General features: G+C 36.9%; 1 protein-coding gene across 3 annotated transcripts; it reads right to left on the bottom strand.

The window, feature by feature from the left end:
• Positions 1–549: 549 nt before the first annotated feature.
• LOC147410207 (vacuolar cation/proton exchanger 2-like) lies at positions 550–23,713 on the bottom strand. 3 transcript variants are annotated; one of them, XR_015175734.1, is made up of 13 exons: positions 23,299–23,699; positions 22,517–22,798; positions 22,096–22,163; positions 21,889–21,917; positions 21,271–21,461; positions 20,938–21,156; positions 17,734–17,868; positions 14,921–15,037; positions 14,472–14,525; positions 14,063–14,179; positions 1,470–1,563; positions 1,221–1,297; positions 550–916 (listed from the first exon to the last, which is right to left on the bottom strand). XR_015175734.1 is itself a non-coding variant. In XM_086432686.1 (12 exons), exons 2-12 carry the CDS (start codon positions 22,796–22,798, stop codon positions 906–908), a joined length of 1,317 nt encoding a protein of 438 aa, XP_086288812.1. In that variant the 5' UTR covers positions 23,299–23,695; the 3' UTR covers positions 550–905. The 3 variants fall into 3 exon arrangements, 2 of the variants coding, with proteins under 2 accessions (XP_086288812.1, XP_086288819.1); XM_086432686.1 differs by lacking the exon at positions 1,221–1,297 and having other exon boundaries at positions 23,299–23,695; XM_086432693.1 differs by lacking the exons at positions 1,221–1,297; positions 17,734–17,868 and having other exon boundaries at positions 23,299–23,713.
• Between the last annotated feature and the right edge of the window lie 2,755 nt (positions 23,714–26,468).

Below are 26,468 nucleotides of genomic sequence, written 5' to 3'. Positions count from 1 at the left end.
ATCATCCTCACCAAAAATCAGCCCATTCCAAAATTTCTAACCCCATGTTTACAAGTTGAAAAATCGTGGACCGTCCATTTTTTGTAAACCATTTTTGATGGAGTTAGAAGTTTTGGAATGGGATGATTTTTTATGATGATGATCTCCTCACCGTACAGATCATGCTCACCAAAAATCAGCCAATTCCAAAACTTCTAACCCATGTTTTGAAAAATATTTTGTCAAAATGTTTGGTGCCGAACATTTCCCATATATATATATAGGGTCCTGTTCAGCACCAAATATTTTGGCCAACATTTTAGCCAATACCAAAAATCAGCCCATTCCAAAACTTCTAACCCTATGTTTACAAGTTGAAAAATTGTGGACCATCCATTTTTTGTAATCCATTTTTGATGGGGTTAGAAGTTTTGGAATGGGCTGATTTTTGATGATGATATCATCATCAAAAATCAGCCTATTCCAAAACTTCTAACTCATGTTTTGAAAAATGTTTTGCCAAAATGTTTGGTGCTGAACATATCCCATATATATTGGGAGGAGCGTTAATGAATAACAAAATGAAGATTAAACAAATCATACAACAGTTTCCATTTGGGGAAATGGCAGGAGAGTTTATTTTCCAATAAGGGATAATCAAACCCCTCCAGAAAGAATATAATATGAAGAGAATCAAGATATTACATGCTCCCATTCTCCATGCTTGTGCATATTGGGGAATTTGATAACTCTTCCCCAAAAATCCATCCTCTACAAAAACCTGAAAGGGCAATGGGTTTGCTACACTTGCAGGATCAGGGAACCAACCGACGTCAATGCCTTTGCAATTCCAGGAAAAAGGAGATGGTTCAAGATGAATCGTTTTGGTTCTTCATGCAAAGCTGACTGTCTCCATTCCTAGATCCTTAAACATCATCTGTATCAGAACACATCAATGTTATAATCATGCTGAATTGCTTTAATTTCTTCTTCTAAATGAAAAACTTCAAAGGAAATGACTAAACATGACCCTAGAGAGTAATTGTATCCTGTGGCAGATATTAAAATGTGCCCAATATATAAAACAAACATTTGATATATATATATATATATATGAGTCCGGTGGACGACAAACTAATACGTGCCCCAGGGACAAAGTCTAAGTCAACACCAGAATAAATGTAGTTATGGCCACTTTTTTCTTCATCCAACACACGTGTAGGGTGAGTGGGAAGGTGTACATTCAATCTGTTAGCACTTGGAGAGATCTCCTACATCCGAAACCACTCCAGTTGGAAAATGGCCCTTCATGAATGGTCTAAAGAAAAGAAAAATCCATTTATCAGATAAAGAAGGATCTTGTGCTCCATACGAAGAACCAATAAAAAAAAGTATGTTCTGCTCCTTCATATATATATACCAAAACAATCAAAATCAGTACTTCGTGTAAGAATGTATAGTATCTCAAAATTGAGGCAGCTGTAACTCACTTTTTTGATGGTCGACATGCACAAAGAAACTGGCTGCAACTATGAGATAGCATAGAATAAGCATCAGGCCTTTGAAATAATTTGAAGTGCCTTCCTGCAACAACAGAAGCACGAAAAAAACCAAAATCTCCTGAATAAGTGCATACATGGTTTAAGATAAACATTTCATCTCTCATCATCGTCTACTACTTATCCTGGTGGGCACCCCAGATATCAAATGTGAATGTTTCTAATGATCAGATTATAGTGAGTATATGTATTCTCCAATGCTAATAAGTAATTTCCAGTCTTCATGGTAACCTTGCAAATGTGTTTTTTTTTTTTTCTTTTTGATAAATCCTGGCAAATGTTAGCTTAATTGCTTTGGGTAGTACAAAGTCATCATCAGCCACTTAAAGATTTCGGATTGCTCTAGAAGTACAGTTCTCAGATGTGTTCTTAAAGAGGTCATTGATCTCCATTGAAGACAGATCTGAGAAGAATAATAGAAGTGAAATTGTCAATATATTAATAAAATAGTGAATAGACGTAAACGCCCTTGCATTGAAATAAAACAGAAAAATATAACATGATCCTTATTTTCAATACTCCCCCTCAACCTGGGACAAATATTTCAACTAAGCCCAACTTGACAAGATGAGAGTTAGTGACAGAGGGACCAATAGACTTCGTAAGCATATCAGCAAGCTGATCTGAAAAATTTACAAAAACTGTCTGAAAACCACCAGTTCGAACTTTCTCTATGAGAAAGTGAATATCAACCTCTATATACTTAATCCTTTCATCAAGTACTGAGTCAGCGACAAGCATGATGACAAATTTGTTATCGCAAAACAAAGTGGAAGAGCCAGAGACAGGAAATCTCAGCTCCGTCAGTAAAGATTTAAGCCAAGGGCCATAGCATAATACTCAGCTTCAACAGAAGAATGGGAAACTACACTTTGTTTCTTACTTTTCCATGAAATCAAATTACAACCATGAAAAGTACAAAAACCAAAGGTAGGCCCCCTATCTATAAGAGAGCCAACATAATTAGCATCAGTGAAACATGACAATTGTGGTTGAGTAGTAAACGAGTAGAAAAGCTCAAGAAGAGGACAAGATTTCAAGTAGCGAAGAATACGATAAACAACATCAAGATGAAAAGAGCGTGGAGCATGCATGAAGTGAATAAATACACTAATCGCAAAAGTCAAATCTAGTCTAGTGTTGGTCAGATAAATCAGCCAACCTACGAGTCTCTGATAAGTAGGATCAGATAAAAGATCACCGGATTCGGCATAAAGACGATTTTGATCCATAGAAGAAGAGGCAGGCCGACAACCAACTATCTCAGTGTCTTGAAAAAGATCCAAACTGTATTTGCGCTGAGATAGCAAAATACTACAGCATAAATGAGCTACTTCTATCCCCAATAAGTACTTGAGGGGACCCAAGTCTTTCACCTCAAAAACACGACCCAATAGCCTTTTACTATGTCAATCTATTGTGCATCATCTCCAATTACAATAATGATATTCACATAAACCAAAACAATGGTGCAACGACTATCCACTCCGCGACGAATAAAGTAAGTATTATCGGAGTGGTATCTGGAGAACTTCATTGATAAAATGACCTCAAAAAAAGGCTGAAACCAGACTCGCAGGGACTGCTTTAGACCATAAGGAGATTTCAGAAGGCAACAGACCTTCTCCGAATACTCCCCCTAAAGACGAAACCCAGGAAGGAGTGCTATATAAATAACCTCAGTCAAATCACCATTCAGAAAAGCGTTCTTCACATCAAGTTTGTGAAGTGGCCAAGAATTAGACACAACAAGAGAAATAAGAAGTCGAACAGTGGAGAGTTTGGCGATAGGAGCAAACGTGGCACCAAAATATTTTTCCGACATCCATGTAAACTCCTTAGCAACTGGGCGTGCCTTATACCAATCAACAGTACCATTTGCGAGATATTTCACAGTAAAAACCCATTTATACCCAATAGTCCGTTCCCCAGATAGAAAAGTAACAAGCTTCCAAGTATTATTATTTTGCAAAGCATCCATTTCAGCAGTCATAACTTTAGTCGACCGAGAGTCTCACAAAACCTCTGAGACAAAATGAGGAACTCGAATAGAATCAGTGATCGCAAAGTAGGCTTGATAAGAGAAGGTAAGACCCTGATAGGAAACAAACTGAGCAAGATGATGATCAGTAACACACCCCCGCTTACTTTTGCGAAGGGCAATAGGTAAGTGAGAATCAAAAATAAAATGGGTAAGAATAGGAATATGTGCGGAGAAGATGGTATACCTGAATCCAAGAAGAAGGTTGCCAAGGGTGTAAAACGGTGAGGGCGACGAGTATAGACCTTAAGTGGCAGAAAAGATAGAGGAAAACTGGAAAATGCAGGACTATAGGAGACGGGTCTTGCAAAGTAGATGTAGAATGAAAGTATGGAACATTTTCAAAGAAAGTAACATCAAAAGAGTGGATGACATGGGGAGAGACTGGAACATAACATCAATATCTCTTAGACATAGAGGAATAGCCCAAGAAAATGCATCGAATAGCTTTGTCATCCAATTTTGTACGATTAGGTATCTTGTCCTGAACAAAGCACGTGCACCCAAAAACTCGAGATGTAATAGGGAAGATAATGCTATCAAGTTGAAGTACATGAAGGGGCCCCTATCCCTCTAAGATGCGACACGGAACATGATTAAGAAGAAAAACTGCAATAAGGGCTGTCATATTCCAATATGCCTTTGGAACATGCATTCTGCGAAGAAGACAGCAGACAATGTTCATGAGGTGGAGATTTTTGCGTTCCGCCGTCCCATTTTGCTCAAGAGTATAAGGACTAGTCAACTAGTAAAGCATGCCATGTTCATGAAGATGGGAGCAAATCACATTAGATATAGATTCCCTCCCATTATCAAACCTAAGGGATTTAACAATTCTATTGTACTGAGCCTGAATCATTTTAAGAAAGTTAACAAAAATTGGAAGCACCTCAGAATGAGAATGCATCAGATAAATCAAAGTGCAACGAGAATAGTCATCTATAAATGTAACATAATATCGATGGCCATTAAAGGTAGTAACAAAGGAAAGCCCCCACACATCAGACTGAACTAAATCAAATATGGTATTAAATCGATACATACAAAGGATATAAGAAGTACGTGTGTATTTATAAACTTCGTACACAGAGCACTAAAATTTTTGTCCGCTACAAGCAGTTTTTAAAATAGGAAATAAAGAACATAAGTGTTGAAAATTGGCATATCCTAAGTGAGCATGCCATAAATCTAGAGTCTGTGACGAAAAAATATCACTACCAAACGATGTAAGCACAAAAGCCAAAGTAGCAGTAGACTAAGATCCAAACACGTACAGCCCATCCCTTTCATACCCCTTGTCAAAAATCCTCCTCAAAGTCAGGTCTAGAAAAATACAATGAGTAGGAAAAAAGGTAACTGAGCAATTATGAGAATTAATAATACTACTGGCAAACAAAAGATTAAGAGATAGATGAGGGACATGAAGTGCAGAATCTAGAGAAATCCTAGAGGATGAAGGGATGATACCCTCGTTGTGGATAGGTGTAAGAAATCTGTCAGTAAGGCGAACTTTCCTATGGGTGGTGGGAGAAAATAAATAAATAAAATGGCTAGACTCACCAATCATGTGATCAAAGACATCAGAATCAATAACCCATGTCAGAAGAGTAGAGTCAGATTAAGTGACATTGAATGCAGAGGATGTACCTAGAGGCGTAGTTACAGATGCCATAGTTGAAGAGGGGTGAGTATGAGCATGAATCTGATCCTTGACAATAGTGGCAATTTGAATTTGTAGCTATTGCAAGTCAATCGTACCAAGTGAAGGAAGATCAATGAGAAGAATAGATGATAACTCTATTGTAACGGCACGAGTAGTAGTCTGTCCCAAAGACGAAGTGGACAAAAATCGTGGTATCAGATGAGGATAGAACTGAAAGCAACGTGTCTTTTCATGACTAATCTTCCCACAATGACTACAAATAAGGTCACTCCCTTTACTACAACTACGACTACCACGGCCACGATTCCCTGATCCATGGGTACGAGATTCCAAAAAACTTGAGTTGGCTACTAAGGCTATCTAATCTGTAGCCAGAGCAGAAAAAATGTCAAGGACCTGAATCTGAGGAAGAGCAATATGTCGATAACGCTCATCACTGTCAATGGTCGCAAATATCTCAAATAAAGAAGGTAGAGGGGTAGTATTGAGGATCTATGTCTAAAGTACTTCAAACTCTGGACATAGACCCATAAGAAACTAGTAGGTCTGATGTTGAGCAATCCTCTTAACTACATAACCGGCTGCCTCTGAAGACAACTCAATCATAGACTCATAATGAGAAAGTTCCTCCCAACGTGATTGAAAGAATCTAAAATAATCTACTACACTCTGAGTCTCTTACATAGCCTAGGCAATGTCTTAATAAAACTCATAAATCCTCGAGTCATTCTTAGCATGAGCGTATGTCTGAATAAGTGCTAATCATAAATATGAGACTGTCTTATGATACATGAACATGGTATAGATGCGCTACTCCATGGAGTTAAATAACCACCCAAGGATAGTGCAATCATCGATCTTCCTGATTCAAATTTAGGATCAGTACATGGTGGTTTAAAAACAGTCCCAAAGAGCCATCCAAATTTCCCTCTACTACCTAGATAGAGTCGCACAAATCGGAACCATGACGGAAAGTTCCGGCCATCAAGAAAAACAGTGGTGATACATTGGGCTGAAAATTTTGTCCCAAGAGTCGGATGAGAATCCTTGGATTCTAGATAGGTCATCATTACTTGCTAGAAAAGAAGTAATTTCGGTTTAAAGGGAGGTCTCACGATCACCAAAGGGCAAAGGGCAGCCTCAAACAATAATGGAGGGGGGGTGAAACTCTATCACACAACCCAGCCAAACCCTTGTAGTCCAATCACAATAGCAATCGCGGCAGTGTTGCCAGTCCAAATAGCAGCGTATATGAACTAGAAAACAAAAAAACAGCGGACAGAAAAAAAAAAAGGGAGGGGGGACAATCACACCAACCAGCCTTAAGCCCTATCACAAGGAAGTTGCACTCGCAGAACAACACAAAACACCCACAGCACTCTCACACTGCCCTAATCAGCACCATCGCAAGACTAACAACAAAAAGAAAGCTTATCGCAACTCAACAGCAAAAACTCCTATCGCAAGCAGAGCGAAAAACAGCCTAGAAAAATAGTAGGGGCAGTCTTATTGCACAGTCCAACCAACAGTCCTATTGCACAGAACATAGGCTGCCCTATTGCACAATCCAGTCAGCAATTCTGTCACAAGAGCAGGAGCAACCAGCCAACAACAGAACTATCACACACCACAGCCAACAGCCATATTGCATAGCCTGACCCTATCGCACAAAAGAATCCAGTCTCATTTTGTGATTAGGTCATCACAGATCTAAAGGATAAAACATAAAAAGAAAAAAAACCCCTACGGGGAAACTTCCAACGAATCTGATGCTACTATGTTCTTGGTCCAAAAAAAAAAAAGAATGAGGAAACGAAGAGAAGAGGATGGCGACAGCGATGAAGCTTCAAGAGTCCAAAACCGATGAGGAAGAAACTCAATGAGGGGTTGTCGTGGGTCCTCTAGGGCTTTGATACCAAGAAAAGCAATAGAAGAGAAATCGTCAATCTCATAATGAGAACTTGACAGATATATATATATATATATATATATTAATAAAAGAGTGAATAGACGTAAACGCCCTTACATAGAAATAAAACAGAAAAACATAAACAAAATCATTATTTCCAATAATCTGGTCATGGAAACATACGAGAAGAATGCAAGTGGAGACATTTAAAAATTCTCCCTAGATCTCTTAGCATAAGAGAGAGTTGATTTACTGGTAGATTAGTCAAATTTATTTCTTAAGGATGGTGCATCCAAGTTCCTCTTGCCTTGAGTTGTTGAGAACAGAAGAATAGGACAAGAAGCTTAAAAATCAAGCAGGCTCCATTGGAGAAATCTTATGAAGGTATAGTAACAAAGTCAAATTGTGGGACGGTACAAAAAACCCCTTCTTTTCGTAAAAAGATGAAATTTAAAGTGGGGGCGGGCAACAAAGTCAGCTTTTGAGGGATAGATGGTGTGGAAATACACCTTTGATGGAGCTTTTCCCCAATTTATATGTTATGTCTAACGAGAAAAGGAAGTCACTAGATTCCTTTTGGATTGGGGATAATAGGGAGAGGTCGTGAGATATGGGCTTCAGACGTAATTTTAATGATTGGGAAATGGAAAGCGTGGGGAGGCTTTTGGTGTTGATTGAGTCTACACCAAGACAGAAGATCGCAAGTTGTGGGATGGTACAAAGAATGGAGTCTTCTCAGTAAAGTCTATGTATGGTGCTGGCTTGAATGAGTTGAATTCTACTTTTCTAGCGTCTTTCATTTTGGGAACTAAGGTTCCGTCAAAAGTTTCGGTTTTTGCTTGGCTAGCCGCTTTGGGTAGATTGACAACAATGGATTAATTAGAAGAGGCTTCCATACTCCATATTGTTGCTTGTTGTGCATGAGGAGTGAGGAGTCGGCTGATCATTTATTTCTGCATTGTGTTCTTGCTCGTCAGGTGTGGTCTCATTTCTTTGGTCTATTTGGCATGTTCGGTTGCTGTCCAAAAACGGTCAAGGAGCTCTTTGAATCTTGGCTAACGTGGTTTCTTCTTCCAAAGCTTCCGAGCGCATTTTGTAGAGTTTACTCCTTTTGCCATTTGTTGGGGGATTTGAAAGGAAAAAAATAGAACCTTCAAGCGAAATGAAACATCGTATAAATGATCTCATCTTACCGTTCTCGGGCTTTTGTTCTTTTGGGGCAAGGTCTTTAAAGAATTTAAAAAGATCTTTTTTGAGGATTTTGTAGTACGGTGGGAGTTTATTTGTAACTTAAAGGCAGTCTAAGGGGGTTTCTTTTTCTATCTTCTTTGTTAAGTTGTATTATTAAGGGTCATCTTGTAACACCCCGGATTTTCAACTCATATCTCGAGGAAATTAAATGGTGAGACTTGGAAGAAAATATCGAGGGAGAGACTTAGAGTAAAATACTCGGATCTTGTTATGATTAATTTCGAGGAAAATCAACTTCGCCATTAGATTCAAAAGGATCGAAATATATACATTAGCCTGTAAGCAAGTCCGAATTCGAATTCGGATAGAGAAGTTATAGAATCCTCGAATTTCGTGTTAAGTGGGACCCAAAACAGTGGAATTTCGTTAGAGCGAGAATCGAAAAGATTTAATGATACCATTAGATCCGTAGTGAAAAATTATTCGAAATAGTATATTCGTTTGTCGTTTTCCGAGTCCGAATAGTTAAGTTACGATCGAAACTAGAAATGATGGGGAAATTACAAGTATACCCTCAGCTTTATTATAAAAGAAATCTTATTTCTTTTATTTCATTTCATTTCTCTTCTTCTCCAAGGAAACCAAACGGCAGCCACTTCTCAACCCAAGGGTTTCAACCCATTCCCTTCAAGTTCTAGCCCGAACGAAGCCGAGTTGAACCTCGACGAAGAAGACAAAGTTATCGGCCACGTCGAGAGCTACAACTTCACCATCTTTACTTACCCATTCTTGTTCATTTTCTCCATCCTCCATCAAAACCAGCCGGGTAGCTCGAGTAAACCTCCACATCTTCCGTCCGAGGACTTCATCAAGTTAGGAGCTAGGTCTATACTTCATTGTAGAAGCGAAGGAGAACGTCATTGTCGGATACCTGGCAAACCCTCGCTCGTTTCGCATCCAAGTCAGCCCAACCTCGACTCTTGAGCCATCCAACCTTGAGTTGTAGTGCTAGCTTGTACCCTTGACGTTCACAACCATGTAAGGGACTTCCAATTCTTATTGATAGCTTTAGATTTATGAAATTTGCATTTAGGGATTTTGTTAAAAATGTGTTGCTTGTTTTAAATCATAGAAATCTTTATTTGAATTGAAATTCATGCTAGAAATAAGAATTTGATGTGTTTAATCTATGTTTTAAATGTTGAATTCGTGGGTGGATTGAGGGATTTGAAGAATGGATCGAAAAACCCAAAAATCGCGAGTGAGGTTCAGGCTGTCGGCGGGAAGGGTCGGTGCCACCGGCACCTGCCGAAGGCATTCTGTCGGTTCCACCGACAGAATAAGGTTCTGCTGCCGACAGCACTGTTCTGAGTCAAAAACAGACTCTGACTCTTGGCTTGACTTCCTCACACCTTATACACTATTTCTCACCCTTTGTTTCATTAAAAACATTTAAGTAAATGCCCTCTTTAATTTTTACTTTAAGTTCTTTAATGAAATTAAGGTTTTACCCCCCATTTTGGAACAATGGGAATGGTTTTAAAATCCAAATCTCAAAGGATCAAAATCCGAATTTTGGTTTCAAGAACAAAACGTAATTTTCGACGTTTTCGACAAGTTTTCAAAATGTAATAACTTTCACGTAACTTTGAATTATATTACAAAAACTATATGGTGTCGAATCTCATGATCAAGACTTTCATTTCGAAAAATCCGTTTTTAATTTCGAGAACCTTGAAAAATTGAGTTTCTGACACTTAGCCAAATTTTCACCAGCTTTCATTATTTTTAACAGCTTTTGCCCCGTGCATCATCGGGACCTTGTTTGTGAATAAACTTTGAAGGTTTTCAATGGAAAGATCAAAAGAATGACTTTGAAAGATTGAAAATGAATGGTTGATTTGAAAGGATAAAAAATGAGAATGTTGAGAGAATGGGAAAAGGGAATGAACGGTAAAATGTCAGAATCACACCCGAGGGGTGATGTCTGCATTTTACATTGTATGTTGTGTGTAGGTTGGTGAAAGGATATCCAGGTTATTAATGAAAGGGTTGCATGTTTATTTCCGATTATGTTAGCGCTTGCGCTGAGTACTGTTATTTATTTTAGGCCGATTGGCCACGGTTGCATGGTAGGAACTGGATATCCGTTCTCAACCCTGTTCTGTTAATTTCTCTTTTGTTTTAAATGAAAAATCATATATGTACGTAGCTATTTTGTGAGCTGTTAAAGGGTTTGTGAATGCCTGAAGGGATAGTGTGTCACATCATCCGGAGGGGTACACTATCCTGGGATGTACGGTAGGGACCACCAAACTCATACGTGGTATGGGACGCGTATGAGAGTGGAGTCACAACTGGAATCCGGGTCTATTCATTTCTTATCTTTACCAGTGAACATGTATTGTAAAGGTGGTTGTATATGAGTGGAGTGTCATTTGGGAATCACATGCACGCCTGATAGGCATAGACGAAGATGATTAGTCAGTGATCACTAACAATCTAGTAGTAGTCGAACGTTCTGACACATCGAAAAGAGACCCATTGCTTACGGTCACGTCAAACGGCCAGTCTGAGTCGAATAAATGGTTCCGCAAGCGTGGTAGACACGACCAGCCACAAAATCAGGAACTACGATGTTATTGGGGAATATCATGTCCTGACTGGGAGCGATCCAGTCGTGAATCCCAACTCTTTAATTCCAATACTCCACCATTTGTATTATGTATCTGTTGTTATATTTCAAATTATAAATGAGAAGCATGTCTATTATTTCAATGTTGGCAATCTTATTTGCATAAAATGAAAAATGTATGATGAGTATGGATGATTGATGCTATGTGTAATTTTTAAAACTGTTTAGTTGCTCATCCCTGGCTATATGTACCAGTTGATCGTATTTTATCTTGTAAAATCTTGCATGTATTAAAATGTTCAGTATGTTTTATTCGATCATGCTTAGGAAGGGTTATTAGTAGGAATTGGTTGTGGACTTACTGGGTAACCATTGTTACTCACCCTTTCCTTCCTATTTTTTTTAGTTTCAGCACTTGCAGCTGTCGAGGCAGGCGTAGAGGCAGTAATTGAGGAGTATCTGGTCGATCAGATCGACGATTAGATTTTATTGCCTGGTGAGCACTAGGGTCACATCCCTTAACGTTGTCAATTTCATCCAGGATGTGTGTAGTTTTTGAATTGAGAGTTTAGGCCTATGTTAGAGTGAGAATGTTTTGGTAAGCCTGTATATTGATAAATCTTCCGCACTCTGATCTACTTACATGTTAGATGTAATTAGTCTTCCGCTGTTATTTTCCTGTATCTACATTCTTATATACAGGTTTTGTTATAAATTGGTTTATCAGGTTTGAGTTCCGTGAAACGCTAACATAAATAGAGGAGACCATGCCGAAATTTCGAGGTGCCACCTAGTGCCTTGGGATTTGGCCTTGGGATTTGTGTTAGCGTTTGGCGGGGCGCCACACATCTCGACCCCACCTTTTTCACACTTTTTCATAAAATTTCAACTTACCTCCAAAAAAAAAACTCAAATTGTTGGTCAGCAACCTTACGGAGCAACAATAAATTAATTTATGGTATGTTTGATTGCGAATGGAAAATGTAATTTAAAACATTTGTTTGACTTACATTTGGCATGGAAAATGAATTTCCACCCTCATTTTTCCACCATGTACCCTATGGGAAAATAAAATCCAGCCCCCAAAAAACCCTAGCTCTTCTTCTTCTTCCCCTTTCCCTTCCCACCACAATGACCGCCACCGCCGTGAGCCTCTCTCTCTCTCTCTCTGACCTCTGCCTCTGCTAGCTTCACCCATCTCTCCTCCCCATTCTACTCCGCCTCCATCGGCAGCTCCCCCCCCCCCCCCCCCGCGCGTCCTGCTGAGCCGCCTACATCACCAATGTCACCCTCCCCCCCTCTCTCTCTCTCTCACATGCACACACAGATACCAACAATAGCAACTCATTTTCTCTCAAAAAATAATTAAAACTAGAAAAGAAAATACATAACATCTTCTGCTCTAACAATGGCTGAATGAGCCAATTATAGCACACACATTGAAACCCTTTGGTTGTAAGTCGAGCCTACGACCACCATCTTCGAGGCTCTTTTGAAACCCTCTCTCTCTCTCTCTCTCTCTCTCTCTCTCTCCCAACCCATTTTCCCTAGCTTTTCCATGGATTTAGAATTCCATGGAAAAGGAACTTCTATGCAATCAAACAAACCCTTAGTGTTCTAAAGACCGTATGAAAAAAATGAAAGCCTCTTTCAGCTTCACGTTGGAACACTTACAGCTTCTCACTACCAATCTTTGGAGGGAAGTTCATCTTGTGCAAGTTCTCCAATGACTGTTGGTCTCATTGTCGATTATCCCATGGCTGTATTTTGTATTCTAGCAAAAAACACTTGTCTTAACAGGGAAAGTATGCATGCAGTTGCAGCCATCCATGCCACGTGGATTGTGAATGAGTAAAACTGAATGCTAATGGCAGCTACAATGATTGTCATCGCCAGTGTGATCTTGACAAATACATCTCATTATTCACCATGTAAAAACTGATGGATACTTGGAAAATCACTGACAAGGCATGTCACTCCTAGAGATGCATGGACAAGTTGTGATGGCATACTCAAAATACTATGTCACTATAATAAAATTAGTATCCTATTCGAGGACACTTCAATCCTCGTAGACAGAAAAGTTCTGGGTGCTGGCAACGATGGGTAGGATCAAAGACCCCACATATGGTTTTTGTCGTTTGTTTCTTATTAAGTTTTAAATTAGGATCTTTCATATGTTCATATATAATTGTTTCCTTTCCTTCTTTACAGGCATTGATACCTAAGGTGCAATTCAGTCCAGGTTAGCCGGCAGAGATCAGTTCAGGCTCTGTCTGACTCACTCTTGGGCCCAAACTCAGCCCATGACCAAGGACCCGAGCCCCACTCCATGCAAAAAATGTTAAACTCAGGTTGAGCAGGGGTGGTCTGAGTCTGGAATAGTTTACTTGGGCTTGAGCCAGCCATTGAGCCGTTGCCATGAAATCGGAAATAGATTGGTTGTAAAACTTAAGGGATTGGTTACTGACCAAAAAGAAAAGAAGGATAAACCCAGGCTCAAAAATGCAGGAAAAAAACAGCCCAAACTCATTTGGCCCAAAAAATGAGCCTGGGCCTAACCCAGATTGCCCATAAAGCAGGCTGGGTCATTTGGGCCATGGGTCATCCAGCCCATGTTGCACCATACTGATGCCTGCAAATCAAGGAATTACGTATCATGTTCTTCTCTTCTTTTTTTCTTCTTTTTTTCATTTTTCCCTTAAGTAACTTTTTTGTTTATCACAGAAGGAAACAATATTTTAAAACACTCCAGCTGAGAAACATCAAGTCAGATCAGAAAGTATCCTTTTATTTGTTTTATGGCTAATCACTACGATCAAAAATGAAATGATCAAATGACATCCTAAAACTACCATATGCCAATAGAGAAAATAGTTTGTCAACAAATGCCTAGTTGGAATGTGTTGAGAATCCAAAGATTTTTCGACACCATTTAAAAATCAACAAACAAACTAATAAGGATTTAAGTGAAGATGGTCAAACTATTACCACCACATTAGGCATAAAGATTTGACAATGATGAGACATTACAGGAACAATGCATATTCATATCTGTATCCATTTTAGAAGTTTGAGGACAGACCTGCAACATAAATGCCACAACCAATACCGTAATAAAGAGTGTAGCCGTCTCAAAGAGTTGAAAATTCAAGTCCATTGGTTTCCCCATAAGCCAACCAACAACCACGCAGAAGGGAATCTGCAATACCAACAGCTTCAGAGTTGTACAAACTATCACTAGTACCAAAGAAAAGAATTGTTTCCTTCTAATTAATTTAAGCACAACTCAAAGTGTATCACATTCTATTTTTGATAAGTAAATCAATGTATCACACTGATCCTGGTCATGTAGAATTAATTCTAGCATGGCACAGATGGAAAAGAAAAATTCCAACAATTAAAGGGAGTTGGTCATGCTTATTTAATAGTTGGTTGAATTGTTGTCAATAGTATCACTAAAACATTGTCCAGAAAGGTGTCCAAGGTGTTACCACAAACATCGATATCTGTGTAGATGATCCAATTGCTACTCCCAGGGTGATGTCCTGCAGAAAATAATAGTTAACAAGCTTGGGAAAATGAGGATGTTGAGATGGATTAGTGGTAAGACTAGGAAAGACAACATCATAAATGAATGCATTTAGGGATTTCAGAAATTGCCCCAATAGGAGATACAATTTGGAAAGTTTAATGAGATGGTTTGGGCATGCATGTACAATAAAGATAGTGACAGTATTATTGAGTAAGAAGCTTTGGTGCAAGTTGAAGGCTCTGAAATACAAAGAGGGGACTAGAATAATGTGGATAGAAGTAGTAAGCAAAGATACAATGACGCATGCCTTCAATAAAGATGTGGTTAATAAGATTTTCTCTGTTTAAGATTCATATCGATAAGGAATAGCCGTTGCTGCCAAAGAATGAGAGAGAGAGAGGTACTTACAAGCTTGTCCTTCATAGCAAACATGATTGCACTAGCATGTTCTGCGGCATTTCCTACAATAGGAAGCAAGATCACACTAATAAAAGAAACTGGCATGTTCAATGAGTCAGATGCTCCCTGAAAAGAAACCAAGTAGCACAATAAACAATCTGTTGAACGTGCAACCAATAGTCCTATTTTATAAAAATCAACAAATAATTGGGTCTATTTTAGGTCCATTGTCCATTGTCCATCCCCTTTCAACCTTGCTGAGGCCCACTACGATTAATTGTATTAATTTGGCTCTCAGGCTGTGCTTGGTACACAACAAACCATTTGCATTTGCAAATGATTTTCACAGAAAATGTTTGGTGATAAAAAGTTTACAATTGCTTGGTAACCACCGGGAAAATCTCTTGCAAAATTATTTTTTGTATTTGGTTGGTCCTTGTAATACAAAAATAAATAAATAAAAAGTGCAATGATTTCTTGTTAAAATAAAATGTGAAAACAATTTTAACATATTCGACCTCACCAACAAAAGCACCCTTACTACTTGCTACATTTACACTGAATTTACAAAAAATATCCCTATCAAAAGTATTGTAATGGGAATTACAAAAATACTATCATCAAAGAAACTGTGCAAACTACAAAAATACGCATATGAATTTACAAAAACCCTCTATGGTGAGGGATTTTTTTGTAATAACACTGATTAGAGTATTTTAGTCATTTCAATAATTTGTTTGATGAGGGGTATTTAGTCATTTTGATAAGCATAGGTTGGAGTCGAATAGTTTTGTAAATGATTTGCAATACTTTTTGTGTCACAAATCATTTGCTAAAATTTCTTAAGAATGAAGGTTATCCATGCTAATTTTTCACAATGCAAATCATTTGCATTTTTTTTTATCGGTTTATTTATTCTGTAAATCATTTGCATTTTGTAACCAAGCACCCACAAAACTGATTTCTGAAAATTATTTGCATTTGCAAATGATTTGCACCATACCAAGCAGGGCTTCAGTCTCATGTTTAAAATACATATACTAATTAATGTCAGTGTTTCAAAAGTTCCTAAGGCGCACTTGAGGCATTTTGGGTTGCGTAAGCCTCGACAATTTTTTCTTTAAAAAAAAACTATATATATATATATATAAATCATAAGAAATTAAAGAATATATATATATATATATATATATATATAGTGAAGCAACATTTTTATGGGATCACCATAATATGCTCCTTTATTTTCCAAACTTACATAACGGTTTGGGCTAATCTTCTTATTTTCTCATCCCTTCAATAAATAAAAGCTTTCATCTCATTTTAAACGTCTTCAAATGCATGCGAGTATGGAGAAACAATTGTTCTAATGCACGCACGATGGTCTTTTAGACTTCAGTCTCTTCAACTACATTAGACCAATACACACGTTCTACATACACATACGACTTCCCCAAACCAGTATTTGATCCATCAACTTCAACCCATGCTTTCAAGAAGGGTCTCTTTTATTACCACTACTAGACCCACCTGTTTACCACTTCCTGTAGCCATTATTTGCATCCACCATCAATAATAGGAAGAATAAACACAAAACAAGAAAAAAATACGACATCTATTTTATTTTATTTTTTGCAAAAACTTAAAGAAAATGTATATAATAACCACATACCTTAACTGTCAGGTAGAGTTTTAGTTTGATGATTCTATTTGACGTAAATCTTTGTGAGAAACTCATAAGAAGTGAGAGAATCGAACTCAAAAGAACATTGAAAGCACAATGAAGAACATTTGTGTAAAGAGAAAATAGGGTTTAAGAGAAAAAATTTGAGATTTCTCTCTAAATATTTTGTTTCTCGACCTTAAAACACCCCAACTTTAAGAAGTTTTAGTAAATAAATAAATGGGAAAGAGTAAATAAGTAAAACAAAGTAAGAAAAGCAAAAATAAAAAAGAATTAAAAAATTGAAGACTCGATTCGATTTTTTTTGAGTCAAGATCGAGACTTAAGGCTCAACAAGCCCCAAGGCTTGAGCCTTTTTAGGTTGAGGCTTAAGCCTCAAACAATTTTGAAAAGGCTTAAGCCTTGAGGCATGGTGGCTAAGCCTTGCCTTGAGGCGTAAACCTCACACCTCGAGGCTTAAGTCTTTTAAAATACTAATTAATGTATTGAACATTATCGATCATACATTTTTATTCCAGATGGTAGTTGGTTCTGATATAACGTGCTAACACTATAAATTACCGTTTCCCAATATATCAATTTGTTTCTTATGTTTTTGCAGCAATTTCGTAAACCTTCCAATTTTTCTTATTTTTTTGCAACTCCATTGACCCTGTGTTTACACTACAACCAAATTTTACAACACTTTTTTTATCATTAAACTGAACTTAATAACGTTGCAAATGAGTAGATCGATATGGCCAAGAAAAGCACAATATATAATGGTAATGATAACAAAGATTATTAAAGTTTATCAAAAACAGGCTAAGTGTAGAAAATATCTGGACTAGTTTAAAATGCAGATATCTTACATCAATCTTATCCCCCAACCATTGTTCTTAATTTGAGAAATTGGCATAGCCATCATCAAATTGACCTTAGGAATCTTTGTAAAGGATATGTATATACATGGCACTCAGCATTTAAAAACTCAACCAAGGCCATCTTATATATCTAGGGACAAGCTCGAGAACCCAACTCATTGACATCCCTAGCTGTTGTACACACAATTTGACGATACTACTTTTGAAGTACTATACTTCGTGTCATTAAAAAAATGAATCATAAAAAAAAAGAGATCCAGTGTCAAACTATAGATTACCTGTATTGCATTAACAAGGTATCCAGAGAGAACAGAAACCCATAATGTCAAAATTGCAAGCCATCCGATTGCTTCCCATTGAGTTATCTCAGGAGCCTCCTCTTCATCAGATTCTTCCTCATTATGGTCCCCTTCCTACAATAATTGCAAGTGGAAGTTATTAATCAAAGAATCTTTGCATTTGCCAATCTACATTCACACGTATGTTACCAGGCGCATTGGAATAGGTGTTGTATCTATATAGGGCACTTTGAATTCAGATCCATACCGTATTTATCCCACATCCTTGCAGTATTTGGGTATCATAGGTTCAAACAAGATTTCAATCAAGGAAAAGGACACAAGAAAAAGAATAATGAGTCTCAAACAACAACAACAACAAAAAACAAATAACATTGATATCATTGATTTTGAACTCTTAGAAGTGCTACACAGAAGGAGGGTTGCTTGCAAACTTCATAAATTAAGAATGATTTTCTCTAGTTTCCTTTTGCTGAAAAATAAGCCTTTCTGTTTTGCTTGTTATGATAATAAAATCTAAAGTTAGTGATCAAATATTTAGGGATAGGTTGTTATGTTGGTTAAGTTAGTGATCGGATATTTAGGGATAGGTTGTTATGTTGGTTCAGATTCTATTGCTCTAATTTGTTAGGTTGTTGAGACTTTCTAGGCAGAGCTCTCTATTTATTTTGTAATCTGCTATTTGTTCAAAATAAGTATAATATTTTTCTTCCCCTATAATTCTTCATGGTATCAAAGCTACAACTCTCAAATAGAGTTTCTTGATGGCCAAAACGGCGATGATCGGTGCCACCAAATCCAATGACTCCACCAAAGAAACGACGGAGGAAATGTAAATTAGCCCTGCTATCTCATTCAACAATTCTGAAAATTCAAGCTCCCTTCACATAACTGTTCACAGATTCAATGGCAAGAATTATTTAGAGTGGGCTCAATCGGTGAAACTGGTGATTGATGGCGAAGGCAAAGTTGGATATCTCACTAATGAACTGACAAAACCAGCAGAACAAGACCCCAAATTCAAAACATGGAGGTCCGAAAACTCCATGATTATGGCCTGATTAATCAACTCTATGGAGTCTACCCTTGGAAAGCCATTTATGTTCCTCCCAACAACCAAAGATGTCTGAGATGTGATCCAAAAAATGTACTCGAATTTGGAAAATTCGTTTCAAATTTTTGAATTGAAGACCAAGTTGTGGCAATCAAAGCAAGGAGATCAAGATGGACAGCGTATTACAACGAGACGATGATGTTTTGGCAAGAATTGGACTTGTGCTATGATGACCATTGAGACTACCCTAATGACAGTGCAAGACACATGAAGAAAAAAGAGAATGATAGAGTATATGTCTTTCTTGCTGGGCTCAATAAGGAATTGGACGAAGTCAGGGGGCGGATTCTTGGGAGAAAACCTCTGCCAAATATTCGAGAAGTGTTCTCAAAAGTTAGGCGAGAAGAAACTCGATGGAAAGTGATGCTTAGGGATACTGATCTGAAGGTCACAACCGAGCTTGAAGGTTCTACCCTGGCCTCTAAAGGCTTTGAACATGATGGCGATAAGAGGAATAATAGACGGTCAGAAAAACCGTGGTGTGATCATTGCAAGCAGCCCTAGCACATGAGGGAAACCTGCTGGAAGATACACGTCAAGCCACAGAATTGGAAGAAAAAATCCAGCAATGAAGGATGCACGTTACAGCTCTATTCTTGGGAGATTTTGGATTCGATCTTCTGCAAGATTTTCATCTGGGGAAGAAACCTGTGAAACACGAAATTGTTTTGCATTTCCAAGGTTTCCTTTGTAGCAATTATGCAAAAGGAAGCTCTAGTTGGGGTTTTAGTTGGAGGAGGGCAGAGAGCTCTCAATTATGGCCATGGAGGTTTCGTTGATGATGCTACAAGTTCTTCGCACAACAGAAGCATTCTCAAATTCAAGCGATGTTGTAAATGATTTGTGTGTGTATGTGTGTGTGTAGTTGGGCTTTATGTCTCTTTGGGGACAACAAGGGTCTGAAGAATTTGAAACAGACGCATTTGATCTCCAAGTTTAAATCTCTTCCCATTTTCTTAATTTAGGTTTCAATCTCTCCTGAGAGGGTCTCCAACTCTCTCTCTCTCTCTCTCTCTCTCTCTCTCTCTCTCTCTCTCTGCTTCTTCTTCTTTCCCAGCCCCAGTGATGGAGTTGAATTTCTTTGCATCTCCAGTTTGAATCATCCAAGCCAACCAAACATTGAAGTTAAAATTAACTTTCATTGCAACTTTTGAATGTTGAACTTCAGAGAGTTGAACTCGTGAAAGTTCAACACTCAAACTCAACCTTCTATTTTAAAACACACCCTATATTAATAAGCAAAAAAAGTACCAAAAAATTTAGACATATAAGGTAAAATAGAACATATTCAAATAAACACCTTTTAAGCTCAAAATCCTCCAAAATGAATTCCAAAAACTCAATTAGGTAAACCTAAATCATATTACATGAAAAAGAACAAAAAGAAAAATGAGGTTCTCAAATAGAGACGGAAAGCCCCAAAGCTATTTTGGGACTAGTTAATGTGTGATTTTTTTTTTTTTTTTGCTAGATAAAAGAAATAATATTAAAAGGCCGGTTGAGATAACCTACAAAGAAGTACAAGAAAAGAAGAGGCATACCTCCCCGACCACCTTGCACAAGCTAAGTACCCATCGAAAGATTACAAACACTATCCCATCTAAACATAAAATCTTCAAAGAAAACCCCTCTAAGCTCCTTAAAAATTTTATACGAAATGTAGAGCAAATACGAGATAGAACCAGTTAATGTGTGATGGATTTACAAATATAAGAATTGGTATTACATGTATTACATATGAACTGTTTGGATCATGGTAAAAGAATGCCTCAATACATGAGGTTTTAGTGCTTCAAGTATGCATCATTGTTTATGTATTGCTTGAGAAATAAGCCTTTGAGTCATGCCTTAAGACCATTTTTGTGTGCCTCGCCTAAAAGGTGAGCAGACCTTTTAGAAAGTTGATGGTATTTCTATGTTAATGAAATTAAGAAATGAAAACATTTTCTAGCAGAATTAAAAATATGCTAAACCAAGTTGGTGTCATAATTCATAAACCTACTCATGTGAATAGAAAAAAAAATCGCAAATGCAGGATTTTCTACAAAGGATCAGTAAAAAGAACTCACCTCATCAATAGGAGTAGGACTATAAATATTCTGCTGACTCCTTAATTGGAAAAATAGGTAGCTTGCATATGCCACTAGCATAATAAAGCTGCTAAATCTTGAAAGAGACAACTCCGACTTCCCAAAGTGCGCCTCTGTGTGGGTGAAGTGAAGCACAGCTGGAAACATTATACCCATGACAGCCATCAGGAGCAATCCTGAGTTCACCACAGCAGCCGCCTGTTGAAAAGATGATACCACTTTAATTGTATTTGTATTATGCCAAGATTATATGTATGTGAAAGAACTCATTCTGTAGGGGAATTTTCGATCAGATAGGGGATGATCATCTACCTTATCAAACTCCTGAACTTTTTTGTACATCCCACCAGTGAAGAAGGCGCACCCAAGCACTAACAGCATATTTGATAGAATGGAGCCCAATAATGACTGTTGAACTACTCTTATCATATCATGCTTAAGAGCATAGATAGAAATTATCATTTCCGTAGCATTTCCAAATGTGGCATTTAAAAGACCTCCAACTGCAGAATTGACAATAAATTCTATAGTTGATGCACAAAACCCAGGTGCAAAGCATAATAAATTGATGTTGGCAACAAACTTATATCATTATGTTTGAGGTTTGCGTTTTGATGCATAATCATATTGATCGTGTGGGAATTTTCTCATTCTAAATTTGAAGTTCAGGTCATTTTTAAGTATTCCTGCCTTAGAAGGGCAATCGTGTTGCTTAAAGAAATTCCATATATCCTTTCCTTATTTAAGGATGGGATAAGAAGGTGTTTTGATCCATATATGATGCAAAGTTTGTTCTTTATCCAATATGATAAAGATGTTCAACTTAACTATTGATCCTATAATGCAATTGATTGGCCACATCTTGGATAAGCATAGTTTAAAAACAATTAAATAGCTTAACGATGGTAATGTAGTTAAATAGAAACACACCTGTGGGTCCTGTGAAGAATGCAAGTTGCCTACACAAAGAGCAACAACATGTGAAGTATTAAATGTCAATGCAAATGACACAAGATCAATTCAAAAAAAAACAAAAAACAAGACCAATGCAAATAAAACATCAACTCTGAATTTTATAAGCCAAAAAACTTACTCTGTTGTATAAATTATTAAAAGAGAATAAAATAAATAACTTACTCTGTTGCATAACCCAAACGCTCAGCCAAAGGTGTGATGCCTACCAAGCTCAAGAAGAAGACCCACCCCTGAGATGTAAATAACTAACTATTAAGGGAGAGAAAACCAGTAGTGAGAGAGTTCTAGACCAGTTAAGCTTGTGGCCCCATACTGCTTTTGAAGGAAATGTAACATAATGCTTGTCCATTTCCTGAGATAACTATAGGGTTATTAGTCAAGAAAGTCAATAATCTAAGTTCCCCATGAATTGTAAATAGAAATGGGTATCCATGAATTCATCCTTGTTCTTAATCCATTAGAAGACTTGGCTCTGGATAGAGTAGAATGGAGAAATAAGATTTATGTTTGGTATAAGGTTTTGTATTTGTTCCCAATAGACTAAAAATAGGAAGAACTAATGAAAATTGGTGGTGATACTTACATGTTTTCCAGTTAGATAATGGAGCAAGATGGCAAGGGGACCAAAAGGCAACAAAACATTAATCTTAGCTTTGATTAAGACAATGTAAATGCTCATGAATGTTCTATTGCGTATTCTCTTCAGGGAGAATGTGTAGGGAACATCTACGAGTGACGCAATGTGAGAGCTTGTGTCCAAAGCATGTATCTTTCTGACGTGTTGTGATGAACCAAAAGGGACGTCTGTCCTAAGGGGGGTCTCATCTCCTATTTCGAGTTCTATCTTCTCCTCAATGGGTCCCATCTGCATGTCAAGTTCATCTCATTAATTAGGCAAAACATAACATGATTGCAAGAATAATCAAATTGAAGCACAATCATGGGCGTTCAGATAGTGAGTAATAAAAAAAAGACCAAGTTGAACTAGAACTAGATCCTCCACCGACAATTCACGGATCTGGCCACAATTAAGTTCCACCCTTTATAGAGAGAAAAAGAGAGATTCATAGATTGGAATTAAAAGAGGGAAAAATAAGAATAAGTCATATTCATCATCCAAAGGAAGTCTTTTGACTTGTATATTTTTGTTTTGGTTTATACTTTATACAGAGAAAAACAAGACACATGGGATGGGATGGGAGAGAGGGAGAAAAAAAGAGATCTATGTATGCAGATTCAGAGATGAAACAAAAAATGAAGAGTTAGATCTGTTTGCCTTACTATGATCCCCTTTGCTTGCTACACTTTAATTTCTACAAAACAGTAATAAGAAATGTACAGGGAGAGAGAGAGAAAGAGAATTACCTGTAACCAAAGATGGAGAGAGAGAGAGAGAGAGAGAGAGATCCCAAATTGGAAAACGCCAAAGCCGGCTGGGATAACAATGAATGAATGAATGAATGAATGAGTTTTTTTTTTTTTTTTCGAGAAATTAATAATAAGAAGAAGAAAAAAAGGAGTCTTTAGTGTTACATCTCCATTATGGGGATTTCTATGTCAATAAGGAGAAGGAGAAAATGGAAATTTTATTTTCAAGGAGTTGACGGCACGAAGCTTCGTCGAAGGACCGCTTTTTCCTCTCCATCTTCCTCCCTCATCACCCTAAGATTGATGTTTAACAATAGACAAATTAGGATGACTACAATGTCCAACGGATTTGGACACTTTACATCCAACTAACCAATAGGAGGAGTCTCTAATATGCGATGCTTCCTTTCCTTTCCTTTGGTCGTCTAATACATTGGAGTATTGGATCATACAGAGCCCAAGTTGGAAGCGGCCTTCTCTGGTTAGGCCCCAGCTTCGAATGACACGACATGACATGTGGGATGCGGCTCGTTTACTTCTTTTTTTTCAAACTTAACCCCCTACCGTTTCGGGAATATTTGAGATACCTCCCATGTGTTCGAATTTATGATATGCATTTCTTCCCTCCGTCTTTTCTTATTCGCCTAAGGAAAATGACCTCAATCTTTGCCACTATCATCATGATCACAAATATCATCATTGTGGGTCCACCTCATGCTCAGAGCCTAGCTGATGATGACCTCCAAACTTCATATTGAATGTTCTTGGGAATACTTGCACCAGCCCTATGATGCCAAAGTCAAATACAAAAGAATTCATCAAGGTGTCTTTGTTGCGTACATTTTCGGTTGATGGTTTCATTATATATAAAGCAACGTTTCTTTATTAGTTCCCCCCAAATTCTTGCAAAATCAGTATCTTAATCACACAAATTTTTTTATATCAATAATTTTTCAAGTTTGTCATTTTTAAAAAATAAAAGAAAAGAAGAAAACACAAAAAAAAAAAACGCGTATTATACTCTTACTTGCAAGGGTCATTGATTTGGGCTTAGATCATTGGGACCTCCTTATTGAAAAATAGATCTTTGTTCATGTCTCTTACCTCAAGGTCAAACATATTTTTGAAAAATATAGGCTTTTGTGGTTATGGCCCTTTTTACTAGAGGTTCAAATTACCTTTAACTTCAAAATTGATTTGAAGAGGTGAGTGCAAAGTAGGATGGGTCGGATACGGGCTGATACAAATGTATTTATATCAATATCAGAATTTGAATTTGACTCGGATCATACTAGCTAAAATCAAATCCAAACCATTATATTTTTATTAAAATCATATCCAGATTCAATCCGACGAATTAATTAATTTGGGTTGGATAATGTTAAACCGTTTAAAATTATTTCAAATAAAATTGTTAAAATATGAGTAAATAGTGACTTGAACTCTAGATCTCACCATTTTGAAAAGAAATCTTAACTACTACACCCAATTATTGTTGAATGATGAAAAGTGACTTTAAAAATATGACAATACAACTTGCAAAATAATATATCATTCAAATTTTGACGCATATAGGGATGGAACTATATCTAACTTGAGTCAAAAGACATCAACCCATATCCAAATCAGATTTTTATTTCAATATATTTGATGAAACCAAACCTGCTAAATTTGAATTTAGATCACTCAGATTTCAGATTAAATTTGTACCATTTTAAGCTTAGTGCAAGATGTGTATGTTTAATTAAAAATAAATAAATAAATTTTTTTGAAAATGGCTTTAACACCTGTCCTTTCAATTGAGCTGAAGCTCAATCTACCGAAGGTAAGGGAGGGTGTTCATTACATCTTAAGGATTTTCTAAACAAAAATTAAAGAAGTGGATAGATAGAAGAGGGGGTAGAGAAAAAACGGAAAAAAGGAATTAAACTATATTAATTTTATTCTAACCCCACCTTATTCTTGATTATCTTATCTTCCTAATGTTTCTTCTCGTCTTCAAAAAAGAACTTTTAGTTCCCCCCAAATTCTTGTAAAATCAGTATTTTAATCACACAAATTTTCTTATATCAATAATTTTTCCAGTTGTACATTTTTTTGAAAATAAGAGAAAGAAAGAAAATACAAAAAAAACACATATTATACCCATGCTTGCAAGGGTCATTGATTTGGGGTTAAATCATGGAGACCTCCATATTGAAAAAAAAGATTTTTGTCTATGTCTCTTGCCTCAAGGTCACACGTATTTTTGAAAAATATAAACTTTTGTGGTTATGGGGCCCTTTTATGGAAAAAGATGTCCAAATTACTTTTAACCTCAAAATTGATTTGAAGTGGTGGTTACAAGGTAGGGCTTAAAATGGATCAAATACAACCCAGATATGAGTGTCTACATATCCATATCTGATTTTTGTATTCAAATTAATTAATTCGAGTTTAAGATTATTTCAAATAAAATTGCTAAAATGTGAATAACTGGTAACTTGAGCTCAAGGCCTCTTCATTTTGAAAAAAAAGCCTTGAGCACTACACTCAACCATTATTAGTTGATAAAAAGTGACTAAAAAAATATAATAATACAACTTGTAAAGTAATATATCATTCAAATCTTTGTGGATACAGGGATGGAACCGTATCCAACCCGTATTTGACTTGGGTCAAGAAACATCAACCCATATCTGAACCATATTTTAATTCGGATATACTTGATAAAACCAAGCCCACTAAAATCAGATTTTAGATAAAATTCATACAATTTTAAGTCATAGTGCAAAGTGTGTATTTGATTCAAAGAAAATTAATATTTTTGAAAATGACTTCAATCCTTACACTTTCAATTGAGCTAAAGCCCAATACCGAGAGTAGGGGAATGTGTTCATTACATCTTAAGGGTTTTATAAATAAAAATTAGAAAGGTGATAGACAGAAGAATAGGTGGAGAAAAGAGGGAAAAAGAAATTAAACTATGTTACTTGTATTTTAACCCTACCTTGTTCTCGATTATTTTCTCTTCTTAAAGTTCATTCTTGTCTTCAAAAGAGAACTTTTAGATCTTTATATTTTGGTGTAGACTTAAGGTTGAGAATTTGGTGGTATAGAGATTTTAGATTAGGAGAAAGAGGTGTTTTTTTATATTTAGATAGATGAAAAGAGAATTTGAGTCTTGA

Source organism: Akebia trifoliata, chromosome 1 (genome assembly GCF_017979445.1).
Source record: "Akebia trifoliata isolate Shusen 1 chromosome 1, ASM1797944v1, whole genome shotgun sequence".
Classification (NCBI taxonomy): Eukaryota; Viridiplantae; Streptophyta; class Magnoliopsida; order Ranunculales; family Lardizabalaceae; genus Akebia; species Akebia trifoliata.
This window is presented reverse-complemented; position numbering and strand designations above follow the sequence as displayed.

Bases quoted from the DNA above. Each gene is read 5' to 3' on its own strand.
- LOC147410207 (XM_086432686.1), bottom strand. From the start codon at position 22,798: ATGGGACCCATTGAGGAGAAGATAGAACTCGAAATAGGAGATGAGACC. The intron at 21,918-22,095 runs GTAAGTTATTTA...CTCTTTGTGTAG, and splicing joins CGTTTGGGTTATGCAACAGA to GCAACTTGCATTCTTCACAG. The intron at 15,038-17,733 runs GTAATCTATAGT...GTTTCTTTTCAG, and splicing joins ACCTTGTTAATGCAATACAG to GGAGCATCTGACTCATTGAA.